Source organism: Trichosurus vulpecula, chromosome 3 (assembly GCF_011100635.1).
Source record: "Trichosurus vulpecula isolate mTriVul1 chromosome 3, mTriVul1.pri, whole genome shotgun sequence".
NCBI lineage: Eukaryota > Metazoa > Chordata > Mammalia > Diprotodontia > Phalangeridae > Trichosurus > Trichosurus vulpecula.
In genome coordinates, this window is record NC_050575.1 from 58,200,065 (window position 1) to 58,223,489 (window position 23,425).

General features: G+C 38.1%; 1 protein-coding gene across 1 annotated transcript in view; it reads left to right on the forward strand.

The window, feature by feature from the left end:
• The window catches only part of ARHGEF37 (Rho guanine nucleotide exchange factor 37), a 71,526-nt gene that overhangs the window by 12,874 nt on the left and 35,227 nt on the right, over window positions 1–23,425 (forward strand). Inside the window, exons 2-3 of the mRNA XM_036748414.1 lie at window positions 3,380–3,591; window positions 17,030–17,150. Of these exons, the coding sequence (XP_036604309.1) occupies window positions 3,391–3,591; window positions 17,030–17,150 (322 nt within the window). The 5' untranslated portion in view covers window positions 3,380–3,390. The remainder of the gene's footprint in view (window positions 1–3,379; window positions 3,592–17,029; window positions 17,151–23,425) is intronic.

Here is a 23,425-nt window from a genome sequence, read left to right on the forward strand (position 1 = left end):
CTACCATTAGACACAAATATGTATATATGTGTAAAATCATTCTATACATACTTCTATGTATCAGTTCTTTCTCTGGATGCAGATAGTATCTTCCTTCATATATCTTTTGTAGCTAATTTGGGTATTTATAATAGCCAAAATGACCTATTTTCTCAAAGTTATTCTTAAAACAATATTGCTATTATCGTTCTTTTGTCAGCGTTCTTTTGGTTCTGCTCATTTCACTCTTCATTATTTCGTTCAAGTACATCACTGTTTTTCTAAGATCATTGAGCTCATCCTTATAGCATAGTAGCATTCCATCACAATCACATGCCACAACTTGTTCGGTCATTCCCCAATTGACAGGCATCCCCTTCATTTCCAGTTCTTTGCTACCACAAAGAGAGCTGCTATAGATATTTTAGAACATATAGGTTCTTTTCCTTTTTACCTAGTCATCTTTGGAAATAGACCTAGCAGTGTTATTGCTGGGTCAAAGGGCATAGGCAGCTTAACAACTTTTGGGACATAATTCCAGATTTCTGTCCAAAATGAACTAAGTCTTAAAACCATGGATTCAGTGGTGGGATTCATCTGGTTCCCACTGGTTTGGTAGAACTGGTATCTAACTTTAGGTTGAGTTCAGCAAACTTGTTGTTAGTGGGGGGGCAGCACCTTGGCTTGGTTCGTGGAGAACCAGTTGTTAATTCATTTGAATCCCACCACTGCATGGATTCCAAGAGGTAGAGGTGAGGAGGGTGAACATTCTAGGCATAGAGGATAGCCAAGGCATAGAGACAGGAGATATTAGAGTCCTGTATGAGGAACTGCAAGTGGACCAGAAGGGCTGGACCAGAGAGCAGGTGGAGGGGAGAAATGGATAAGAAGACTAGAACTATAGGAAGCCCCAGTAAGCTTCAAATGCCAAACAGAAGACTTTAATCTTAGAGATAATAATGAGCCACTGAAGCATAATGAAAAGGAGAATGATCCCATGTTCAGATCTGCACTTTGGTAAAAATCACTTTGGTAGCTATGTAGGGGATGGATTGGAGTGAGAAGAAACCTGAGGCAGGAAGACCAATTAAGAGGCTTTTGTAATAGTCAATTCAAGAGGTGATGAGGGCCTGTACTTAGTAACTGTGAGTGGAGAAAAGGGACCTATGTTAGAGATGTTGTGTAATTAGAAATGACAAGATTTAGTCACCAATTGACTCTATGGGGTGAGTGAGAGTGGAGTTGAAGATGGGTGAGGGGGGAAGGTGCTACATCAATTACTGGAAGGATAGTGGAGTCTGAATCAGTAATGGGGAAGTTCAGAAAAAAGAGATGAGTTTTTGGGGAAAGATAATGAATTGTCTTTTGGGTATGTGGGTTTGAGATGCCCGTGAAGATGTGTAATATCCAATTGGTAGTTCGTGATATGGGGCTGTAGCTTAAGAGAATGACTAGGGCTGGATGTATGGATTGACTAATCATTTGTGTCAAGATAATTGAACCCATGGGAGTGGATGAGATCACCAAGTGAGAGTGTAGAGGGAAAAGAGAACATTGGACTGAGCCCTTGGGTGTACTCACAGTTGAGGGAGGAGCATGAATGATGATTCAGCCAAGGGAACCGAGAAGCTGTCATACAGACAGGAGGAGAAACAAGAGGAAGCAGCGTTAGGAAAACTTAGAAGATGGAGTATCTGGGAGAAAAGGTGGTCTGGAGCTACACAAATGATGAGAATTTAGAAAAGGTCATTATACAATAAATCCCTGATGACACTGGAAAGAGTAGTTTCAGTTGAGTCATGATATCATCAATGATTTCTTAATTGCCAAACCTAACAATCTGATTAATGTTAACTAATACTAATTGAGTCACACCAAATTGCATAGGTTAGGAAAGAATGAGAATGAGAATCTAGTGATTCCCTCTCAGGAGCTGGGCTCCAGCTCTTCAATCTTCAACTGAGAAACTTAACCTCCACAACTGGACAACATAGGCCTAGCAGTGGGTCTCAGTCCTTCAACCAATCAGAAGATGTTTCCTAGATGCTGTCATATGTCTTTATTCAGTGGCCCAAACCCTACAATCCTCTTAAGTTCATTCACTTATTCATACGTTTGCTGGAATATTGTGAAAACTCCTGAATATCTAGTTTATGCTGTTCATTGATTCAATTTGAGGGCTTCCTATGATTACATTAATTGAAGAAGGGGTAGAATCCCAACCCTTATTATTTATTGAGGAAAATATAGAGACCATTAACTCAGTGCTCCTTCTTTTCCCCTTCTTTATATCTCAAAACTCGTTGACATCTCTCCTCCTAACCATTCTCTCCTCCTTTACTTCAGTCCTTGATGAAGAGGTGGTTCACCAAGGCCTACTGCTCCACTTCTACCTTTGATCCTATCCCCTTATGCCTTCTCTTTAGCAGATTTCTCTGACATGTATTTCCTTTCTCTCCAATCTTCAGTATCTATGTGTGTGCATCCTTGCTTCCTATAAATATGCCCAGATTTCCCTGGCTAAACCTTAATTACTTTTACTTGATTCTTCAGTGCCCTTAAGCTGTGTTACCTTATATCTTTCCATCCTCCACAACCTCCAAAGTGATAGTCCTAAAGCACAGGTCTGGCCATGTCATTGCCCTGATCAATAAACTTCAGTGGTTCTCTATTACCTCTACTATCAAATACATTCTGTTTGGCATAAGTCCTTCAAAATTTGGCTCCCAACTACTTTTCTAGCTTTAGCGGAAAAATACCCTACTCACCTCCTGCAGGCAGCTAGGTGGTGCAGTGGATAGAGCTCTGGGCCTGGAGTCAGGGAGACCTGAGTTAAAATCTGGCCTCAGACACTTACTAGTGACCATGGGCAAATCACTTAACCCTGTTTGCCTCAGTTTCCTCATCTGTAAAATGAGCTGGAGAAGGAAATGGCAAACCATTCCAGTGTCTTTGCCAAGAAAACCCCAAATGGGGTCACAGAGAGTCAGACATGACTAAAAAACTACTGAATTTCTGCACTTTTTGGTCTAGCCCAAACTGGCCTTGCATATTCTTCATGACATTCTACCTCCCATATTCCTTCCTTTGTACCACCTGTCTTCATGCCTTAGAATGTACTCTCCTTACCTTTACCTTTTACATTGCCTGATACCTCCTTCAAGAGTCACCTACATGCATGGGTCTTCCCTCTACGCCCAGAAAAAAAAATTGGCCTTGAATTTATTTTGTTTGTAATTTGTGTCTTATGTATGTACATGTCGTTTCACCTGATAGAATGTAATCTTGCAGGCAGGGATCGTTTTGTTTTTGTCTGGGTATCCTCAGTGCATAGTAGACACTTAGTAACTGTTTGTGGCTTGATTAACTGAAGAATTTGCTTGACTTTTTCATTTCTTAGGTTCTCCTGCCATGGCCAGTTACCAGGAGGATGAGCCTCCCTCTCCTGGGGAGAGCTCAGGGGATGAAAGTCAAGAGGATGAGGCAATCAGGATCCTTGAAAAAATGAAGCAGAAGCAGAGACTTGCCACCAAGGAGCTGGTCAGCACAGAGGCCAAGTATGTGCACAATCTCCAGCTCTGTGCCTCTGACCTCCGGAGCCGGCTACTTGAGGTAATATGCATGTAGGGATGGAGAGAAAAAGGCTGTTTCTGCTGGGAGAGGCAGGGATCATAGTGCCCAGACCAGCCTGTGATCCTCTCAGTCACATTGAGGGGTGACACCACAGATCATTGTAATAACAATTTGGCTAGCAGCAGCTGCTGAGGTGTAAGACCCAACAATACCAGCAACAAGCTGCCAGCACAGGTTCTTTGATCTGCTTTACTAATGAAAGTAACTTTAAGGGGTTAACAGTCTCACTTTAATCCAGCATACAAGTGTCATTCACTTAGCTCAGGAGGAAAAGCCAGCAACCTGAACTTCAGAGCAAATATAAACAAATCGCAAGCATACATTAAAAACAGACCAAATACAAACCAACATCTGGGTTAGCAAAGCCAGGGGGCAGTTACAAGGGCTTGCCCAGAGTCACAAGTGAGAGCCCCCAAACCAAACATCTGGGTTTCTTCAAAGCCAGGGCTCCTTAATGAGTGAGAGCCCCAGACAAAATGCTAACCTGTTCAGGGCCGGAAGGATTCAAACCTAATTAGTAAAAGGGTGTGAGCCCGAGCCTTAGCACCTAGTAAGACCTAATCAAAGGCACTTGATTACTTTAGCATTCTAAAAGAGAAAAGAGTAAAAAAAAAAAAAAAGTCCCACCTTAATTACCAATACAATCATTAGCACTATACTTAGCCCTTAGTGACCTTCCAAGAGTAGAGGGAATGAGGTCTTAGTACTCTGAGAGGGGACCACCAACGACTCCCAAGTTCCAGGTCTATCCCCACATATAGGACAGGGAAATTAAGGTAGATCCTGTGATCAACTGAGCCTTGTCCCTATTCCCTTGAGTCATGGGGATCCCTGCTTTCCTGCTTAGCTCTGCTATTTATAACTGCTGTAATTTTGGGCAAATTACATCCCTCTCTGGGTCTCATCTAGAAATACTTTGAACAGGGGAATTTATGACTGTGGCCATATTCAAGGAAGTTATTTGGCAGCAAAATAATCATTGGAACAATTTGTGTTTATTTAGCACTTTACCTTGTGTAAAGTGCTTCACAAGCATTGTTTCATTTGAGTCTCAAAATAACCCTGTGAGCAAGAGACTATAGGTTATCCCCATTTTACAGATAAGGAAACAGATTCAGAGAGGTTTAGCAATCAGGAATCCCACAAGAGGTGACATTGAATTCATTTCTTCCTGATTCCAAGGTTAACACTTTATCTATTACGCCGTGTTGCCTCTGGGGAGAAAAAAAGGACCACAATGAACAAAATATTCAAAACAGCATTATCTATGATTACAAAAAGCTGGGGGGTGAGGGAAAAAGTGTACCCAACAATTGGGGAATAGTTGAGCAAATTGTGGCATATGAATGTAACAGAATATTGCTGTAGATATTAAGAATTCCAAGAAATGTAGGAGGTCAAGGTCAAATCAAAAGAACAGGCAAAATGACACCAAAATGCAAATTAATTCCATCAGTCAGTTAGTATTTATTAAGTGCCTATTTTGTGCCAGACACAGTTGAGAACTGGGCTTACAAAGAAAGTCAAAGAAGCACCTAAACTGGGGTCAGTACAGTGGTCTGTGCTAATATAATGTTATCACAACCCAAAGACACATTCCTTTTTGTTAACGATTTATAAACAAATTGTTTGGGGAAGATGTGCTTTGTAGGGGATTTGTATGCGTGTTTGTTTTGTTGGGAAGTTATATCAAAACATTTTTCAGTAAATTTTTGTTTAATGTTTTTTAAAAAAGGAAAATAATGTCAGGGTTAAAAAAAGGAAGATAAAATGAGGAAATTGATCTAGATGATCTCTGAAGTTCCTTCTGGTTTATTATTTTTTAGAGGTCATTGTGGCTCACTCCATCTTCCTAGGAGGGCAGGGAGCTCTTGCCTCCTCAACAAGGTCCATGCCAAAAGGCAGTTTGACCTTTTCTGATTCCTGACCCACCCTGTACCTTACTGCCTGAGTCCTGCCTTATGATTATGCTACGATGAAATGAGATTTCTCTGCTAAAATAAGATGTCCATCATAGCCCCTAGTTTTAGGAAAAAGACTCTGTTCCTTACTAACTGCCATAGAAACTCAGAGTTGGAGGTCTAGTCTAACCTCTATCCAAGGCAGGAATCCCTTCTCTGTCATCCCTTCTTTGGGGAGAAGTACAAGCTGAGAGTGATGCTTCTGTTTCAGTTTCCACTGACAAGGAACTTACTAGTGTTAGCAGCAGCACCATTTAGTTTGCTGAAACCTGAGTGTATATTCTGCCTCTGACGCTTACTAGTTATGTGATGATGGGCAAGCCATCAAGCCATTAAAGCTCTCTGAGCTTTAATTTTCTCATCTGTCACATGGGGATAATAATACCTTTAGTAGTTACCCCACAGGATTATTGTGAGGAGTGTCTCAATAAGAACAGTTTGTAAATGTGCTTTGTAGACCTCAAAGTATTTTGTGTAAATGTTAGTTATTATTTTCTATTGTCTTCTGTGGTGGCCCATTCTTCAGAATCACAGAATTTAGTAACCATCCAGTCTAACTTATGCATGAAAGGAATGCCAGCTGTAATCTACCTGATACCTGGTCATCCAGTCTCTGCTTGAAGACTGTCTTAGGAGGGAGAACTTGCCACCTCTCAAGGCCCAACCCATCCACTTTTGGAGAGCTCTGATTGTTAGGAAGTATATCTTGACCTCAAATTTAAATTTGCCTCTTTGTAACTTCCACGTGTTCCTGGTTTTGTGCTTGAGCCAAATGGAGCAATCTAGTCCTTCCTCCACAGTGAAGGCCCTTCAAATACTAGGACAGCCATCATAGCTCCCCTCTCCTCTCCAAGTCTTCTCTTCTCCAAGGTAAATGCACTCAGTTCTTTTAACTGATGCCCATGAAATGTAGATTCAAGGCCTTTCACTATCCTTTTTGCAATCCTACAGACACTACAGCTTTTCAATATCCTTCTTAAACTGAACACCATTGCATTGGTTAGACTTTTCAAGTCTTTCAAAGTTATTTTTCTTTGTAGTACTGTTATTATAAATTACCCTCCTGGTTTAGCTTACTTCACTCTGAATCAGTTCATATAAATCTTCCCAGGTCTCTCTGAAATCATCCTTTTTGTAATTTCTTAAGGCAAAATAATATTCTTTTACATTCGTGTATCATAATTTGTTCAGCTATTCTCCAATTTATGACTACCTACTTTGTTTTCTTTTTTTTTTTTTGCTATAATAAAGAGAGCTGTGATAAATATTTTTGCACATAAGGATCCTTTTCCTTTTTCTTTGTTTTTTTTGAGGTATAGGCAAAATAGTAACATCATTGGGTCAGAATTTAATGACTTTGTGGATATCACTCCAACATGCTTTCCAGAATGGCTCCAGGGGTGGGGAACCTATGGCTTCAAGCCCACATGTGGCCCTTTAGGTCCTCAAGTGCAGCCTTTTGACTGAGTCCAAGTTTTACATAACAAATCCTTTTATTAAGGGGATTTGTTCTGTGAAGTATGGATTCAGTCAAAAGACTGTACCTGAGGACATAGAAGGCCACATGTGGCCTCAAGACCACAGGTTCCCCACCCTTGGGAGACCATTCATAGCTTACCAATGATACATTGATAATTAATAATAATAATAATAACCAGCATGTATATGACACTTTAAGATTTGCAGAATGCTTTGTAAGTAAATATTGTCTTTTCTCCCTAGAGTTCTGAGAGGCTGATGCTATTATTATGCCTGTTATACAAATGAGGAAAAATGAGGCTGAGAGGTCAAGTGACTTGCTCAGGGTCCCACAGCGAGTAAATGTCTGTGGGGTCCAGTGCTCTATCTGTTGGACCACCTAGCTTCTTCGTAGGCGTTAGTGTGTCCATTTTCCCAAAGCCCATTGGATAATTGTCATTTTACTTTTTTGGTCATCTTTCTCAGTCTGAAGGGTGTGAGAAAGAACCTCAGAGTGGTTTTAATTTTCATTTCTCTAATTGTTACTTATTTATAGCATTTTTTGCTAGTAAATAGCTTCAATTTCTGCCTTTAAAAACTACCTCTTTATATCCTCTGGCCATTTATCTACTGGGGGAATAGCTCTTGATATAGCTTTTTATTGTAAATTTAAATCAGTTCCTTACATATCTTGGATAGGAGACCTTTATCAATAAAACTTTCTGCAACGATTTTTTTTCCTGGTTAGCTGTTTTCCTTCCAACTTTAATTGCATTGGTTTTTGTTTATGCAAGAACTGTTAAGCTGCTTTTGGGTCCTGACTCTGCCATCCACTGCATTAATTATCTCTACAGCCTTGTGCCATCTGCAAATTTGATGAGCGTGTCACCTGTGCCTTTGTTTGAATCATTAATAAAAATGATTATTTCATTCATTTATTTATTTATTTGCATTCATTCATTCATTATTTATTTAATAAAAACAGATCACTGGGGTATTCCACTGGAAACCTCCTGCCACAATGACGTTGAGCCATTAACAGGTATTCTTAGAATCTAAACATCCAATCAGTTCTGAATCTAGGTGATTACTTTATTGATTCATTTGTATCTTTCTGTCTTCTCCACAAGAATAGTATGATATACTTGATCTAAACTTTGGTAAAATCCAGGTAAACTATATCCATAGCATTCCCTTTATCTACTTATCTATTAAAAAAAAAAAAAAGAAAATGCGGTTACTTCAGCATGGCCTGTTCTTGATGAAACCATGATGGTTCATTGTAATCACTATGTCCTTTTCTAAGGGTTTGCCACCTATCTCTTTAATGGTCCATTCTATAATTTTCCCAAAAATTAAAGTTAAGTTCACTGTCCTATAGTTTACAGGCTCTGTTCTCTTCCCCTTTTGAAAATTGTGACATTTACCCTTCTCCTATCTTGGGGCACCTCTCCCATTTTCTACGTTCTTTCAGATATCGCTGATAATTCTCATGGAACCTGAAGATGTAGCTCATTTTGGCCGGATGAGTTGAATTTATCAAGGGCAAATGGGTACTTTCTTACTATATTCTAGTGAAAAAAAAATCACTTCTGTTTCTCACTCAATTGATCTTAATTTAAATATTATCCATTATGCTTTCTCCCTCTGGCTTCTATATTTTCTCACATGCGTATACCTTCTTAATATACATACTACCCTTCTCTCCAACACCCCCCCCCCAACACTCATCTATCTTGTTTGTTATGAATAAAGTATGCCCATCCAAAGCCATGGTTCATTTATGGGTTTCATTTCACCAAGTCTCAGCAATGCTAGTGAGATCCAGTTCACATTCTTATGGATCCTTTTATTTCTTGCTTCAGCTCTGGGCACTTTTATGCCAAATATTTGAGGTGTTATTACTGGCTTCTTTCTTGAATTTTATCTCAATCGCTATTCTTCTTCATTTTTTTTTTTTTGAGTACAAAAAGTTTGTTCCTCCTCCAGCTCTCTTGTCTTCAGGAAGTGCCTCAAATTTATTTGTTTTTTAACTCGAATTGTGCAGCTTTCCTTTTCCTTCCCTTTCTCTGTTGTGGAATACTCTTCCCCTTTCCAACATCATGACAGGGGTTAAGTCTCCCTTCTCTGACCTCAGATCCCTTTCGCCCCAGCCTCATTAAAGCTTTGCTTCTGTTTCTTTAAGGAATACTTCATTCTTCCTAACAATTTAAAGCTTAGATAGGCATTTTTTGAGTCCTGTTGCCTACTTCTCTAGGAGAGAAATCAACCTACACTTGGAACACAGATAATAGTCATCCATCTGTGGAAGAAATACCGACATTGCACTTTTACTGCACAACTTCCCCTAGCCTCTGAAATGTTTGAGATGTTCAGCCTTTTTTAAAAAAAATACTTTAAAGGGTTTATGTCTCCACCCTAAGTGTCTCATTAAAACTTTTAGGCTAGTTATCACCTCTTAAGTACTTGATGACCCTACTCCAACTTCATTTCCTTAGTCTCATTATCAACTGTTGTAGTATCTGCTAGGCCTTCAGCCTAATGCCAACCTTCAATTTGTTTTTACTGGTTTTCTCCACCTACCAATCCACTCTCTCAACTTGCTTTACCCTCTGATTACTTCACTTACATGTTCTTACTTAACGCTGTCTTCCCAATTTCCTTCTTCTTTTCCTTCTTGAGTCTTCTGTTTCTTCTTCTATAACTTTCTTTTACAGAAGATCAAAGAATTTGGTTGTTGTTCAGTTCTCATTTTTAGGAAGTTTTTCCTTATGTTGAACTGAAATGTACCTCTCGCCACTGGTCCTAATTATGTCCTCTGGGGCTGAGCCGAGCAAGCCTGATCTATTTTCCATTTGAGAACACTTTATATGCTTGAAGATACCTATTATGTCTCTTTCCCTCACTGGCAAATCTTCCCTTACCTAGATTAAACAGCCTTAGTTCTTCCAACCTATACTTATTTAACCACAGGGGGAAACTTATGACAAGGGGCAGGGGCCCAAAAGCTCCAGGCACTGATAAATGTATATTTTAGTGCTCCTACTGACACATGGCTGAAGTCTTTACCCTTCCCTGCTGGGACTAGGCTGGAAAGGGAGCTGCCACTCAAGGCCTCACAGACTGAATGTAGGTATTCTTTCCAGGTCACAGACTTTCTGACTCATATGTTCTGGGGATATTTTTGTTGGTCTCAGGTAGCTAATAAAGTTCATGTGTGCCCCTGAAAGACAAGGATAACAACATCAGGATTCATTCTCTTTGGCTCTACACCCCCATCTCAACTTTTCCGAGCAAAACATTTTCTTTCTCTTCTGTCTTTAGCACTCTGTGCATTCAATAACCTCAGAAAATAGCTAAGATTTGTTGGCCAACAAGTTCTTTATAAAGAATCACTAGTTAAATGACATAAACATAAAATTAAATGGGGGAAATCAGTATTTTCAGCAGTGACTGAACCATCTGGAAAAGGAGAATGGGAAATAGGAAGTGAAGAGATTGACTAGCAAGCAGGAAAACTTAGCCCTTCTCTGGAGTGAGGATAGGAGAGAGAAAGTTACTTTCTTATCCTTCCAATTTGTATCTGGGTCAGCAATACATGTCCTACATAAGACCTCAAAATCCTAATACATTCACTGTCTTCTACTCCAGCCATTGTCCTCCTCCATACTTATCTCCCCCATTTTGACTCTCTGTCTGCTTTCTCTGCTGTCTCCCCTGAAGTTGACTATGATGGCTTTTTCCTTTTTTTCCCCAAGAGCCTCTTTAAAGTGTAAGGTACCTGAAAACTCTTTAGTTTGTCCCAGATAAAGTCAAGACCACACAAACTTGGGAAATTCTGGGTAGTATCCTCCACTATCAAGGTCCCCCAAGGTTTCTATGGACATGGCAAAAAGCAGTTTACACTTGCAGGGTATGGTTTTGTATCTCTTTACCAACTTTCTTTCTTTCGGCCTCTCTCTGTGTCTCTCTGTCTCTGTCTCTCTTTCTCTCATAAACTCTAACCTGCCAGTGTCTTTCTAAAACATGGAACCTAGAACTGTCCTAATACTCCATGTTCGGTCTGATCAGAGCAGAAGACAGCAGAACTATCACCTCCCTGCTATTGGAAACCAGACTTTTCCTCTGTTATCATTAGAAGCTGCCAAGCTAGACAAACAGGAAATCTGTGGAAGTGAGAATAGGTGCTGACAGGGGTAGGAGGCTCTGTTTAGATACTCCTTAGAGACTATAGAAATGCCTATTAGCAGCTTTTGCTCAAGTGGAGAAATGACTTGGTTTGCTCTGCATGGCTAAACTTGACAAGCCTAACCTTGACTAATTAGGCACTGTAGAGACATGGAACCCCTTAGACCCTGATGTCTCATGCCCCGACTGAATATCTCACCATATTAGAGAAGCTAAATCTGTTTTGTGAGTCTGAAATAACCAAAACATCAAAGCATCTAGAATCAGTCAGGAACACTTCTTGGTTTTGTTCAGCTGCTTTTATTTTTTTTTTTTTCCTTTGACAGGGGAAGGATCAGTGAGGGGGTAGGGAAAGTGATATAGCTTGGAAATGGATGTGATATAGAAAACAAAAGATATCAATAAAACTTTCAAAAAGCGACCTCAGCATGGGAAGGGATTATCTAGTCCCACCTACTATGTAGAATGCTGTATGAATGGGGATTGTCTTTAGATCTCTTGGGTCCTGGGTTCAGTTCTGTATCCTATAAAGTTACTCCAAGGTATTGAGCCAAGGTAGTGGTCATTCCTGTTCTTCCTGTACCTGGCATTATTCTTTGTGTTCGAGGCCTGTTGTCAAACAGAGTAAGAGCTTGCCTAATCTGGGTGAGATTTTTTTCAAACCAATAAGGATTGGTCTGTATCCTAGAGAAAAGGTAGGGAGGTGGGTTGACTTTCCAGAGGGTAATCCAGTCTTTCTAAGATGTTCAGTCACTGTAGCTAAGTAGCTTCTAGAACTGAACTCAGCATTTACATGTATAAACTGACCATCCCAGACTCAGATAATGGGCCTCTTTTTCTCTTCTGTTTTTTTTTTTTAAATCAGGGGTCAGCAGTCACAAAACTACAAACTTTAATCCTTAGAGGTCAGTCTTCTAATTTTGCAAAAAGAGCTCTAAATTTGGAGTCGGGAGACTTCTTAAATGCTGGTTCTGCTACTTATTATTTGTGAAACCTTTATAAAATCAGAAGACAGGAGTCTCTGGGCCTCAATTTCCTCATCTGCAAAATGAGAGGGCTGGCCTATATGATTTCCAAAATTGTTTTTATAATTGTCAAAATTGGAAAATTGCAGGTTGCCATAGGATTTAGAGATGGAAGGAGCCCAGTAATGAGCCAAGTACATATGTGGCCTGCAAGGCTTTTTGTCTAAAGGGAGTAAGAATGAGGGGCTCCCTCTAGAAAACCCCAGAATAGTCAAGGAAGCTAGATAAACCCTATTCCAGGGTGGGGTCCTTGGGAGTGCCAGGGAGCGACTCTCGGCAGTGACCAGCATGGCGCTGCAGTGCTCTGACCAGGATTCCTCAAGCTCAGGGACCCTGAGGTCCTTAACACTCTTTCCTGACATGTCAGAGAGAGCGCTGAATATCTAATACTCCGAGCCTCCAAGATGGAGTGAGTGGCTAACCCCAGGAGATAGAGATCAGCACAGGCAAGCCAAGGCAAGACCAAGCAAAGCTGACCACCCCACTCAAAACTGTAGCAAGAGCGGAGCCTGGCTCTGTCACAAAGCCCTAACTCAGGAACAAAGGCTAGAGAGGCAAGTAAGTCAAAGAAAACACTGACTAATATAAAAAATTATTGGAAACCTAAAGATTCTCTCCGAAGAAGGATTGAGTAACCCCATAATAACTGCAAACAGAGACTCAAAGAGAAAAATGGACTTTCCACAAGGACTACATGAAGACATGAACTAGGAAGTTAGAAAAAAAAATGAAGTAAAAGCTCCTAAGGAAATGATTGGAAAGAGAATAAATAACTTAGCACAGAAAGTGGTAAAGCTTAACAGACTTCCTGAAAACAAAATCAACATTATCATTACTTTTTGAAGGTGGTGACAATCTGTTGCCACATGGCTCTAGTAGGAATGCCGTCTTGACTGCCCAAATTCCTTACTCCCTCGAATCTATCCATGCCAGACTTATCCTCTCCCTCCCACTCTACCCTGTCTTTTCATTGTGCCCTCTGTGACCCCTCCCCACCCTCCACAATTCTGTTGATTACAAACAGCCTTTCCTATTCAATATTCACCTTCCCCATGTAAATTACTTTGCATTTTGTATTTAATTTTCTATATATATGTTGTCCTTTCCTTACAATATTAATGTAAGTTTTCTTAGGGGAGGCTTTATATCAATTTTTTTTTTGTCTTCGTGTCCCCTGGGTCTAGCAGTGTGCCAGGTACAAAGTAGGTGTTTAATAAATATTTGTCAAATTGAATTGAGTTTTCTTCTTTTTAAAATATAAATTCTTCATTGATATTCTTGTTTGTTTCTCCCTATAAATTCTAGTCTCTCACCATAGCATGTAGTGGGCTCTGAGTTCATGACTATACCAATGGAGTTTAAATTCTGCCAATCCTACTAACCTGGGAAAACCTTGAGTGTGGTCTTGGGGACAAATTGTCCCTGCTGTCTGAGGACCAACCTAGCTAAGTGTGGAGAAGTTCATTAGCAGCTGTTTAGTCAAGAGGTGATTAATTCCATGCCAAAAGTAAGCCGTGAAACCCAGAAAAGTTAGAAAATGATCCTTAGTCTTGAATAGCGCTTTTCCATTTGTACAATGATAGTAACAGAGGGGTCAGAAGTTGAGTAGAGGGTGCTAATGATGTAACTGCTGTTAGACCATCCAAGTACATTGATTTAACTATTAGTTTTTTACCTATCAGATCTTTGTCTACTACCCCCAAATCGATATCCTTCTGGAGTAACTGAATCACATCAATATTTTTTTCTTCTTTTTGTTTTTTAAAAATATTTAATTTTTTCCCAAATACATGTAAAAACAATTTTTTAGCATTCATTTTAAAACTTTTACGTTCCCTCCCTTCTCCTTCAGAAGGCAAGCAATTTAATATAGGTTATACATGTGTCGTCATGTAAAACATATTTCCATATTAATCATGTTGTGGAAAAAAAATTTTAAGTATGCTTCAATCTTCATTCAGATTTCATCACGCCTTCCACTGGAGGTGGATAGCATTTTTCATCATAAGCCCTTTGATCCAAAGTCTTGTGTTGCTGAGAACTAAAGTCATTCACAGTTGATCCTTGTACAATATTGCTTTTATTATGCGCAATGTTCTCCTGATTCTGATCACTTCACCTTGTGTCAGTTCATATAAGACTTTCCAGATTTTTCTGAGAGCATCTTGCTTATCATTTCTTAGTAGCACAAAAATATTCCATCACAATCATTTGCCACAACTTGTTCAGCCATTCCCAGTTGATGGGCATCCCCTCAGTTTCCAGTTCTTCGCCACCACCAAAAGAGCTGCTATAACTATTTTTGTACATGTAGGTCCTTTTCCCTTTTTTTATGATCTCTTTGAGATATAGAGCTAGTAGTGGTATTGCTGGGTCAAAAGGTTTGCATGATTTTATAGCCCTCTTGGCATAGTTCCAAATTGCTCTCTAGAATGGTTGAATCAGTTCCTAACTCCACCAGCAGTACAGTAGTGTCTCAATTGTCCCACATCTCCTCCAACAGTTGTCATTTTCCGTTTCTGTCATATTGGCCAGTCTGATAGGTGTGAGGTTGTACCTCAGACTTCTTTAATTTTTTATTATTAGTAAAGTTCAGTACTTTTTTAAAGTGATAATTTACAATTTGTGTTTCCTCTTTTGTAAACTGTAATAAGCATATATATTTAGTCTACCATTTGTGCATTTGGGTTTTGCCTTTGATTATTTTTGTTGATTCCTTTAAAATTTTAGACATTAAGTGGATTGTTAATTTTTTTCTATTTTCTATTATATTTGCCATAAACACTTCCCCAGTTTTTCTTTTTCAGTCTTATATATGTAAGATACTTTTCATTGTTATAAAATTGAATATCTCTACCTTGTTCCCAATAATTTATTTGCTTATATATAGAAATTTATTTCCCTTTTAGAATTGAGATAAACATATTTTTTCTTTGATCTTTTTAACATGTTTTAAGAGTTTTTATGCTTGCATATAATCCAACTGAAATTAATGTGGTGTTCGGTGTAGTTGTGAGGATTTTTGTTGTTGTTTTTTGACATATTGCTAACCAGCTTTCCCAACTCTAATTATTAAATGATTCAAACTTGCTCACCCTAAGATTGTCTCTTTCCTTCACTTTTTCCCTCCTCTGCCATCTTACTTGTTCCTTTTTGTTTTCTTTCAAAATACTTGACTTTGATAGCTAAGTCTGACCCAAAGTCCCTATGCTTTTCTGGTTGTATAAATCAAAATCACTTTTAAGATTGGCCCTTCCTTCTATGAATTTCACAAGTGCATGTAGCTTTAAAAATTGTTACCTTTCATCTTTTAAGAAAGTTTTATTGATGCTTTAAAAAATATTGGCTCGTTTCCCAATAACCTTTCTCTCTGAAATATGCCTAGTCCTCCCTTGTTAAAAAAAGGAGTACAATTAAATCAAACCAACATATCGGCCATATCTGATAACATATGCCTCAATGTTTATTGACTGGTAATTAGTGTCTAGTGACTTTTCTAGAATAATTCCAAACTGTTTTTCAGACTAATTCATAGCTCTGTCAACAGAATTAGTATGCTTCACATTGTCCTTCAAACATTTACTGTTTAGTTTTTTTTTGTCTTGGCCAATCTGATAACTATGAAGTACCTAATATATTATTATTAATGATTCAGAACGTTGTTTCATATCACTGTTGCTAACTTACATTGCTTCTTTCGAAAACTGCCTGTTCTTATGCTTTAACTACTTGGGGAACTGCCTTCGTTCTTCAAAAAGAGTGCTTATCTTTGCTGGGAAATTGATTTTTAAATGAAGTCTAAACATTAGCCATATCACATTTTTGCTTCTGTCATTTTTTTAATTGTAGAGAAATCTTGTACAATTAGAATTGTTTTTTTAATATGATATGTTTCTTGATTGCTTATGATATAATTCCCTTGTCATTTGAGTCTTGAAGTTCAACAATAATGTGTCTAGAGGAATTAAACTTGGGGTTAACATCTTCTGATAGCATGTGAATTTTAGATTTAAAATTGGAAGGGACCTTATAGTTCATATATTTCAATTCACTCATTTTAAAGTTGAGGGAAGTAAGGAAGGCCAAGAGAACTGACTTGCCTGAGATCTTGACTAATAAATGGCAGATCCATGATTCAAACCCAAGTCTTCTGACTCTAAATCTACTGCATCATGCTTCTGCCCAATCTAACCCTTGTTTTCAATATTTATGATAAATTTTCTTGTACAATTTAATGTAACATGGTGGTCAGATTATCTTCTTATACACAGTCTTTGGGAATCTTGATACTTCTTAGTTTTCATACTTTACTCTGTCTTCCATATCTATGACTATTGTGTACATTGATTTAAAACCCTTTTAAAAATTTTTCTTCTAAAAAATTGTTTTTCTCCATTATTTCTGCTATTATTTTAATGTTAAATAAAATATTTCCTTCTGTCACCAAATCTGCACCTTTTGTTATGTTATCTATAGATTTTGTCAGACTGTTGAGTTTGATCATCATCTTCTCCAGAGTTTCTTTAGTTTAGTTCCATCCTTATTTTGAAATCTGATTTTTCTAATTATATTTAATAGCACCATATATTTATTATCCATTTTATTGTATCTTGAGAAATCTCTAGCTTTGTCGATGGGATGCTTGTTGGTGATGTTTTGTTGTCTTTTCTTCTGAGGGTTTCTGGTAGTTTTGCAAGAGTGCTGGATTTAGATCTCAATAAAAAGACCCTGACTTATTTCATATTCATGCTTTTGACTTCCTGTTGTGATCTCTATGCCTTTTAGCTGCCAGAGGAAGACTTGGACGTGATATTCTCAAACATTAATGATATTGTCAAGGTCAATAGCCGTTTCCTCAAAGGCCTAGAAGAGGCAGAGTCTGATGAACAGCAGCTATACTTACTTGGTAAGTACACGAATGCTCAGCAGAATGTCCCTGAGTTAGCTGGCTTGAGCATCTGGCCCCAAGTGAAATTCAACTACTTATTCAATACATGTTTATGAAGGGCTTTCTATGTATAAAGCCTTATGGGAGACACTTAAAATGCAAGGTAGTGATGGACTGTGTGGCAGGGTTTACACCTCTATCAAATCGCTCCCTAGATGGGTGGGTATGGGAATCATGGGTTTAGAGGAAAGTCTAGCTTTAAAGCCAGTTCTTATTACTGCCTCCAGGCCCATAGTAACTTGACCAACTCAAGACCTGTTTTTAAATACTCTTAGAAAAACGTAGTGATACTCTTATCAGCTCAGCACAACTAGGTTAGTGGATGTTACAAGAGAGCAGGTGATCTCACAATATAAAGAATAACTTCCTAACAACATGGGATGGGCCACCTTGAATCTCTCATGCTAGAGGTGTTATCGAGTGAATTCCTCCATTAGTAAAGCCGGACTTCTGAAGTATCTCCCAACTCTGAGATTCTGTGATTTTTCTAATTCAATTCTGATTCTTCATTTCCTTTTTCCTGTTTCCATGCAGCCTCCTGTCCCTCTCTTCATAACAATGTTAATTCAGGGAATTGTAGATACTTAATAAATCCTTGTTACCTTGACTTGTTAACAGCAACAGTAATAATAATAGCTTACTTTTTATAGTCTGTTGCAAAGTATACTATATTCATTATCACATTTGATCTTAATAACATTATAAAGGAGGTAGTATAAGCAAATTTTTTTTCTTTCTATTTTTCAGATGAGGAAAAAAGGCTCAGAGAAATTAAGAATTGCCCGTGGGTTCATAACTAGCCAATCACACTCTCCCAATCCAATGTTCTTTCCACTGCCAAGTAGTTAGAGTACAGTTTATTTTATGTTAATTTCAATTGTCTCAATAATGACATTTGGGAGACATTCTAGTTTCTTTGGCATACACTTATAAAGACCATATTGGGGGAGTTATTTCTGTAGCTGGATCATCGCTTATATTTTACCATATTGTTCCATATTGTATGATCCCACATACGTGTGCTATCCCTAAAATATAGCCAGGGCCATGGTTTGCTAATAAAAATATACCTGTTTATTAAACTAATAGTATGAATTAAGTAACTTATTATTAGATAACTAGTCACAATTAGGCACCGTTTAATGTAGAATTATAATAAAAAGTATGATTGAAGGGAAATATGAATGTTAGGAAAAAGGTTAGCATTATCAATAATTCAGTGTATCTCTGGTTTCCTCAATGTGAATATTATGTCAAACCATGCAGATTATAATCCATCTGTGCCTTCTCATCCTATAAGATTCTTGCTGGCATCCTTCCCATAATACTCCATTATGATCTGCACCAGATGTCTTTCTCTGACTCTTTTAACATTTCATGATTACCAATATAGCACTGGGACTATTCATCTCTTATCACATAACTGTTTCCCTTTCTAGCTATACATTTCAAGATGATGTCATGCCACTGCATCTACAGATATTATTCAGTAAATACCTATTAAGCGTCCACTATGTGTAAATCAATGTGGCACTAGCAGAGAGCTAGAAAGATCGGGTTCGAGTTTTGCCTCTGACTTATGACGTCTATTGGCTGTGTGATGCTGGGCAAAGTCAGTTCTCAGTGTTCTAGGCAACTCGAGGGTATGAATTATTGTGAAGGTAGAGATCTGCATTGTAGAGGGAGTTTCCTCAATCCAGGAGTTGCCTTTATTAATGAAATCACTAGTCTAATCCCAATTCCCTGTCCCCATGTGCAAGGTACTGTGCAAGGTACTGTGCTAGGTACAAAGACCAAACAAAGTCCTTGCTTTCAGGGGACTTACATTCTCCTGGAGTCACTTAATAGGTACACAGATATGTTTAATAAACTTTGCATTTACTTAATAGAAAGTAATTTCAGAATGGAATGAAGACTAATAACTGGGAGGAAAGGAAAGGGCTTCATATAGCTATATGGTGCCTGAACTATTTTTGAGAGGAAGCTAGGAATTCCATATGGTAGAGATAAGGAGGGAGTGCATAAGAAATGTGAGGGACCATTTTATGCAAAGGCGTGAAAGATGAAGATGGAATGTTATATATAGGAAACAGCTAACAAGCCAATTTGACTGAAGTGGAGAGTATAGGATAGAGAATACTATGAAATAAATCTAGAAAGTTATGTGAGAACCAGATAGTGAAAAGTTTTAAGTGCAGAGTGAGGACTTATGTCTTATTCTAGAGGCAGTAGGGAGCCATTGGAGATTTTTGAATAGGGAATACCGTAGTCAAATCTGTGTCTTAGTGCTCTCGATTTGTTGTTGTGTTTGTCCTTTGTTCTTAAAGAGGACCATGACATCAGGGAAATAATGACATGACTTGCACTTGACTTTGATTTGAGTGAGGAAGGGCTGTGCAAGGTCACCAGCCTCACTTTCTCCTACAGAGTCATCTGGGTCCAGTGGCTTGATATTCACCAGGACAACTGGAGATGGCCCAGGATGCATTAGAAGACCTTGGCCCTTTTAGGGTAAGGTCTTTTCAGGTTCATGGGAGAAGGATTGGTGAGAGAGGAGGTGAAGACAGGGAGACCAATTAAGAAACTGTTGCAAATCGTACAGACAAGAGGTGATGAGGGCTGCATGAATTGGGAGAAAGAGATAGATGTGAGAGCTGTTATATGACCAACAGGTATTGGCAACTGATTGGGTATGGGTATTGCATGAAAATAGAGTTAAGGATGACTCTAAGTTACAAATTTCAGTAACTAGAAGGTTAGTAGTCCCAACAAAGAAGTAGGGAAATTTCAAGTACTGATAGGTTTTAGAGGCAATATAGTAGCATTATGAGGAAAATAGTTATATTAGAAATAAGTCTTGTTTTGTTTTGTTTTACTTTGTTTGCCAGGGAGAGTACTGTCATTGAAAATACTGTGCAGTTTCCCAGATATGATGTAGTCCACTCACTTTCTTCTGTTCAGTTCTGGATCTAGCTCTTTGTCCACCTATAATGCCTATTCAAGATATATGAATTAATTATCAGTTAAAGTCTGCCTGTCCAATTGCATGTTTCAGTCTGGACACTAGACATTCTTCATTCATTTGGTTTTTCCTATATGGATTGTTAGATTTTTTCGTATCATCATGAATCTTATTAAGGAAACCCTTTAGTACTCTGAGGTTTGGTATAACCAACAAAATACAACGGTAAACAAGAGCATTTAGAAATGTCACCATCTATAGGATATCCATTTTCATTTGGATTCTATGCAGAACATCTTCCATGATACAGGTGAACACTCATCGAATATACAACTTCCCCTCCACAACAACTTTATTTGTGTGAAAAGTGTTTTGTAATTGTGTTCATATAGTTCCTGGGTTTGTCTTAGTGGGCAGACTCCCAAGTATTTTGTATTGTCTATAGTTATTTTAAATTGAATTTCTCTTTCTATCTCTTTCAGCTAGACTTTGTCGGTAATATGTAGAAATGCTGATAGTTGATGTGGGTTTATTTTATATCCTGCAACTTTGCTGAAATTGTTATTTACACTAGTTTTTTCAGTTGATTCTCTAGGATTCTCTAAGTATACCTTCTTCAGTCTTTCGAAGTTGTTTCTTTTTTTTTCTTTTATTAGTCAGGAGGGCTTAGTTTAGTCATTTTTGTCAAGTCAAGTAGCACTATGTGCCAGGAGCTGTACTAAGCTCTGGGGATACAGAGAAAGGAAAAAACAAAACCAAAAAAACCCAACAGTGCCTGTTCTCCAGGAACTCAGTCTAATGGGAGAAATAACATGCAAACAACTATATCCTCTACATAATATACCTTCCTGATGTTTGGTGTTGCCATTTGTCTTTCTTCATACCTCAACTCTGTGTGTATATTTTTTTTTGGTGAAGGAGGCATTATCTCTTTTTGAGCAGTGACTTTTTTTCCCCTATCAATAAGCATTTATTTTCTCTCCCTCCTTTCTTCCCACACCCATCCCATTGGGAAAGAAAAGAAAAAACAAACTCTTATAGCCAATACTTATGGTCAAGCAAAACAAGTTCCCAAAACAAATTGGTCATATCAAAAAAATTATGTCTCATTCTGTATCTTGAATATATCACCTCTCTCTCAAGAGATAGGTGGCATGTTTCATCATTGGTCCCTGAATTGTGGTTGTCAATGCATGGATGAGTTCTTTCAAGTCTTTCAGAGTTGTTTGTCTTCATATTCATGTTATTATATAAATTGTTATTGTGCTTTTGCTTACTTCATTCTACATCAGATCCATTTCCCAGTTGACAAATAGATGAAGGATATGAATAACCAGTTTTCTAAGGAAGAGAGCAGCTACGTGGGGGAAAAAAGTATTTCAAGTCACTTCCTAGTTAGAAAAATGCAAGTTAAAGAAACTGAGACTACACCTCACATTCATCAGATTGGCAATGATGACAAAATGGAAAATGACAGCGAGAGGAGCTGTGGAAAAACAAGCACATTAATGCTCTAATGGTAGAGCTATGAACTGCTCCAGTCATTCTTGAGAGCAATTTGGGACTGTGCCCAGAAAGTAACTAAGCAGAGCCTGCTCTTTGACCCATTGAAACTACTACTAGGCTTATACTCCAGAGATACAGAAAGGAAGAAAAAGACCCATGTGTACAAAAAATATTTATAACAATTTTTGTAGTAGCAAAGTCCTACAAACTGAGACAGTGCCCATCAATTGAGGGATATCCGAACAAATTATAGTATATATAATGGAATATTATTGTGCCTCAAGAAACGATGAAATGAATGGTTTCAGAGGAAGTCTTGTATGAACTGATGCAGAGTTAAGTGAGCAGAACTAGTAGACGAAATTATACAGCAGCAACGACATTAAGAAAACAAACAGCTTTGGAAGACTTAAAAACTCTTATCAAGGCAATGATCGACCATGTTTCCAGAGGAACAGTGATAAAGCATGCTACTTCCTGATAGAAAGGTTATAAATTCTGGGTCCAGAATGAGATCTATATTTTTAAAGGTAACTCATGTGAGAATTCATTGTGCTTGACTAGGCAGGTTAGTTACAAGGGTTTAGTTTTTCTTTTTTTCCCCTTTTTCTTTTTCCATAGAAGGAGTTGGGAAGGAGAGAAAATAGATTTTTATTAATTAAAAAAATAAATAAAAACTAAAAAAAATACATCGACCTATATCAATTCATACAAGTTTTCCCAGATTTCTCTGAAATTGTCGTTTTCCCATGTCTTGTAGTATAATAGTATTACATTTATATGCTGTAATTTGTTCTGTCACTCTCCAATTTATGGGCACCTCTTAATTTCCAGTTCTTTGACATTACAAAAAGAACTACAATAAATATTTTTGTACATGTGGACCCTTTCCCCTTTTCTTTGCTTTCTTTGAGGTGTAGCCTTAGTAACAGTATCATTGGGCCAAAGGGTATGTACAGTTTAGTATTTTGGGGGGCATAGTTCCAAATTGCTTTTCCCGAATGGCTAAATGAATTCATAGCTCTACCAAAAGTGCATTAATGTGCTTGATTTTTCACAGGGCCCCCCCAAGATTTGTCATTTTCCTTTTTTATCAGTCCTCCCAATCTCATAGGTATGGGGTACAAAGTTGTTTGTCTTTACAATGCTGTTGCATAAATTGTTCTCTTGGTTCTATTTACTTCACATTACATCAACTCATATAATTCTTCCCAGGTTTCTCTGAAACCATCCCTCTTGTCTTTTCTTACAACACAGTAGTATTCTCTTACACTCAGTTTGCTTAGTTATTCCTCAGTTGATGGGAACCCCCTTCGTTGCTATAATAAAAATAGCTGTTATAAATATTTTTGTATTTATGGAGATCTTAATATATTTGTGGTACCTTGTTGGAAGAAAGTCTTTAAGGCAATTGTTTTGCTCTGCAGAATCAAATGCCTTAAAAATAACCAAACAGCGAATGTAACAAGATCTTGACTTTTCATTCTGTTATGGACTCAGTTATACTTACCGATCCATTGAGCATCTCCACCACCATGAATACTCTCCTTTCCTGTGAGGCAACTACCAGAGGCTCAGAGAATTTTTTGGACAATTAACCTAAAAGTAAATCTGATTAATTTGTACTCATCACTGCTTCCCTAAAATTAGTTTTACTGTTTGGAAGATCATGAGGACCTGGATCCCCACAGTTCTCTTGGGCACTGTGTCAGTCTAACCCTAAAATCTCTTCATATCAAAGCTTCCTCCCTATCACCTCAGCAGG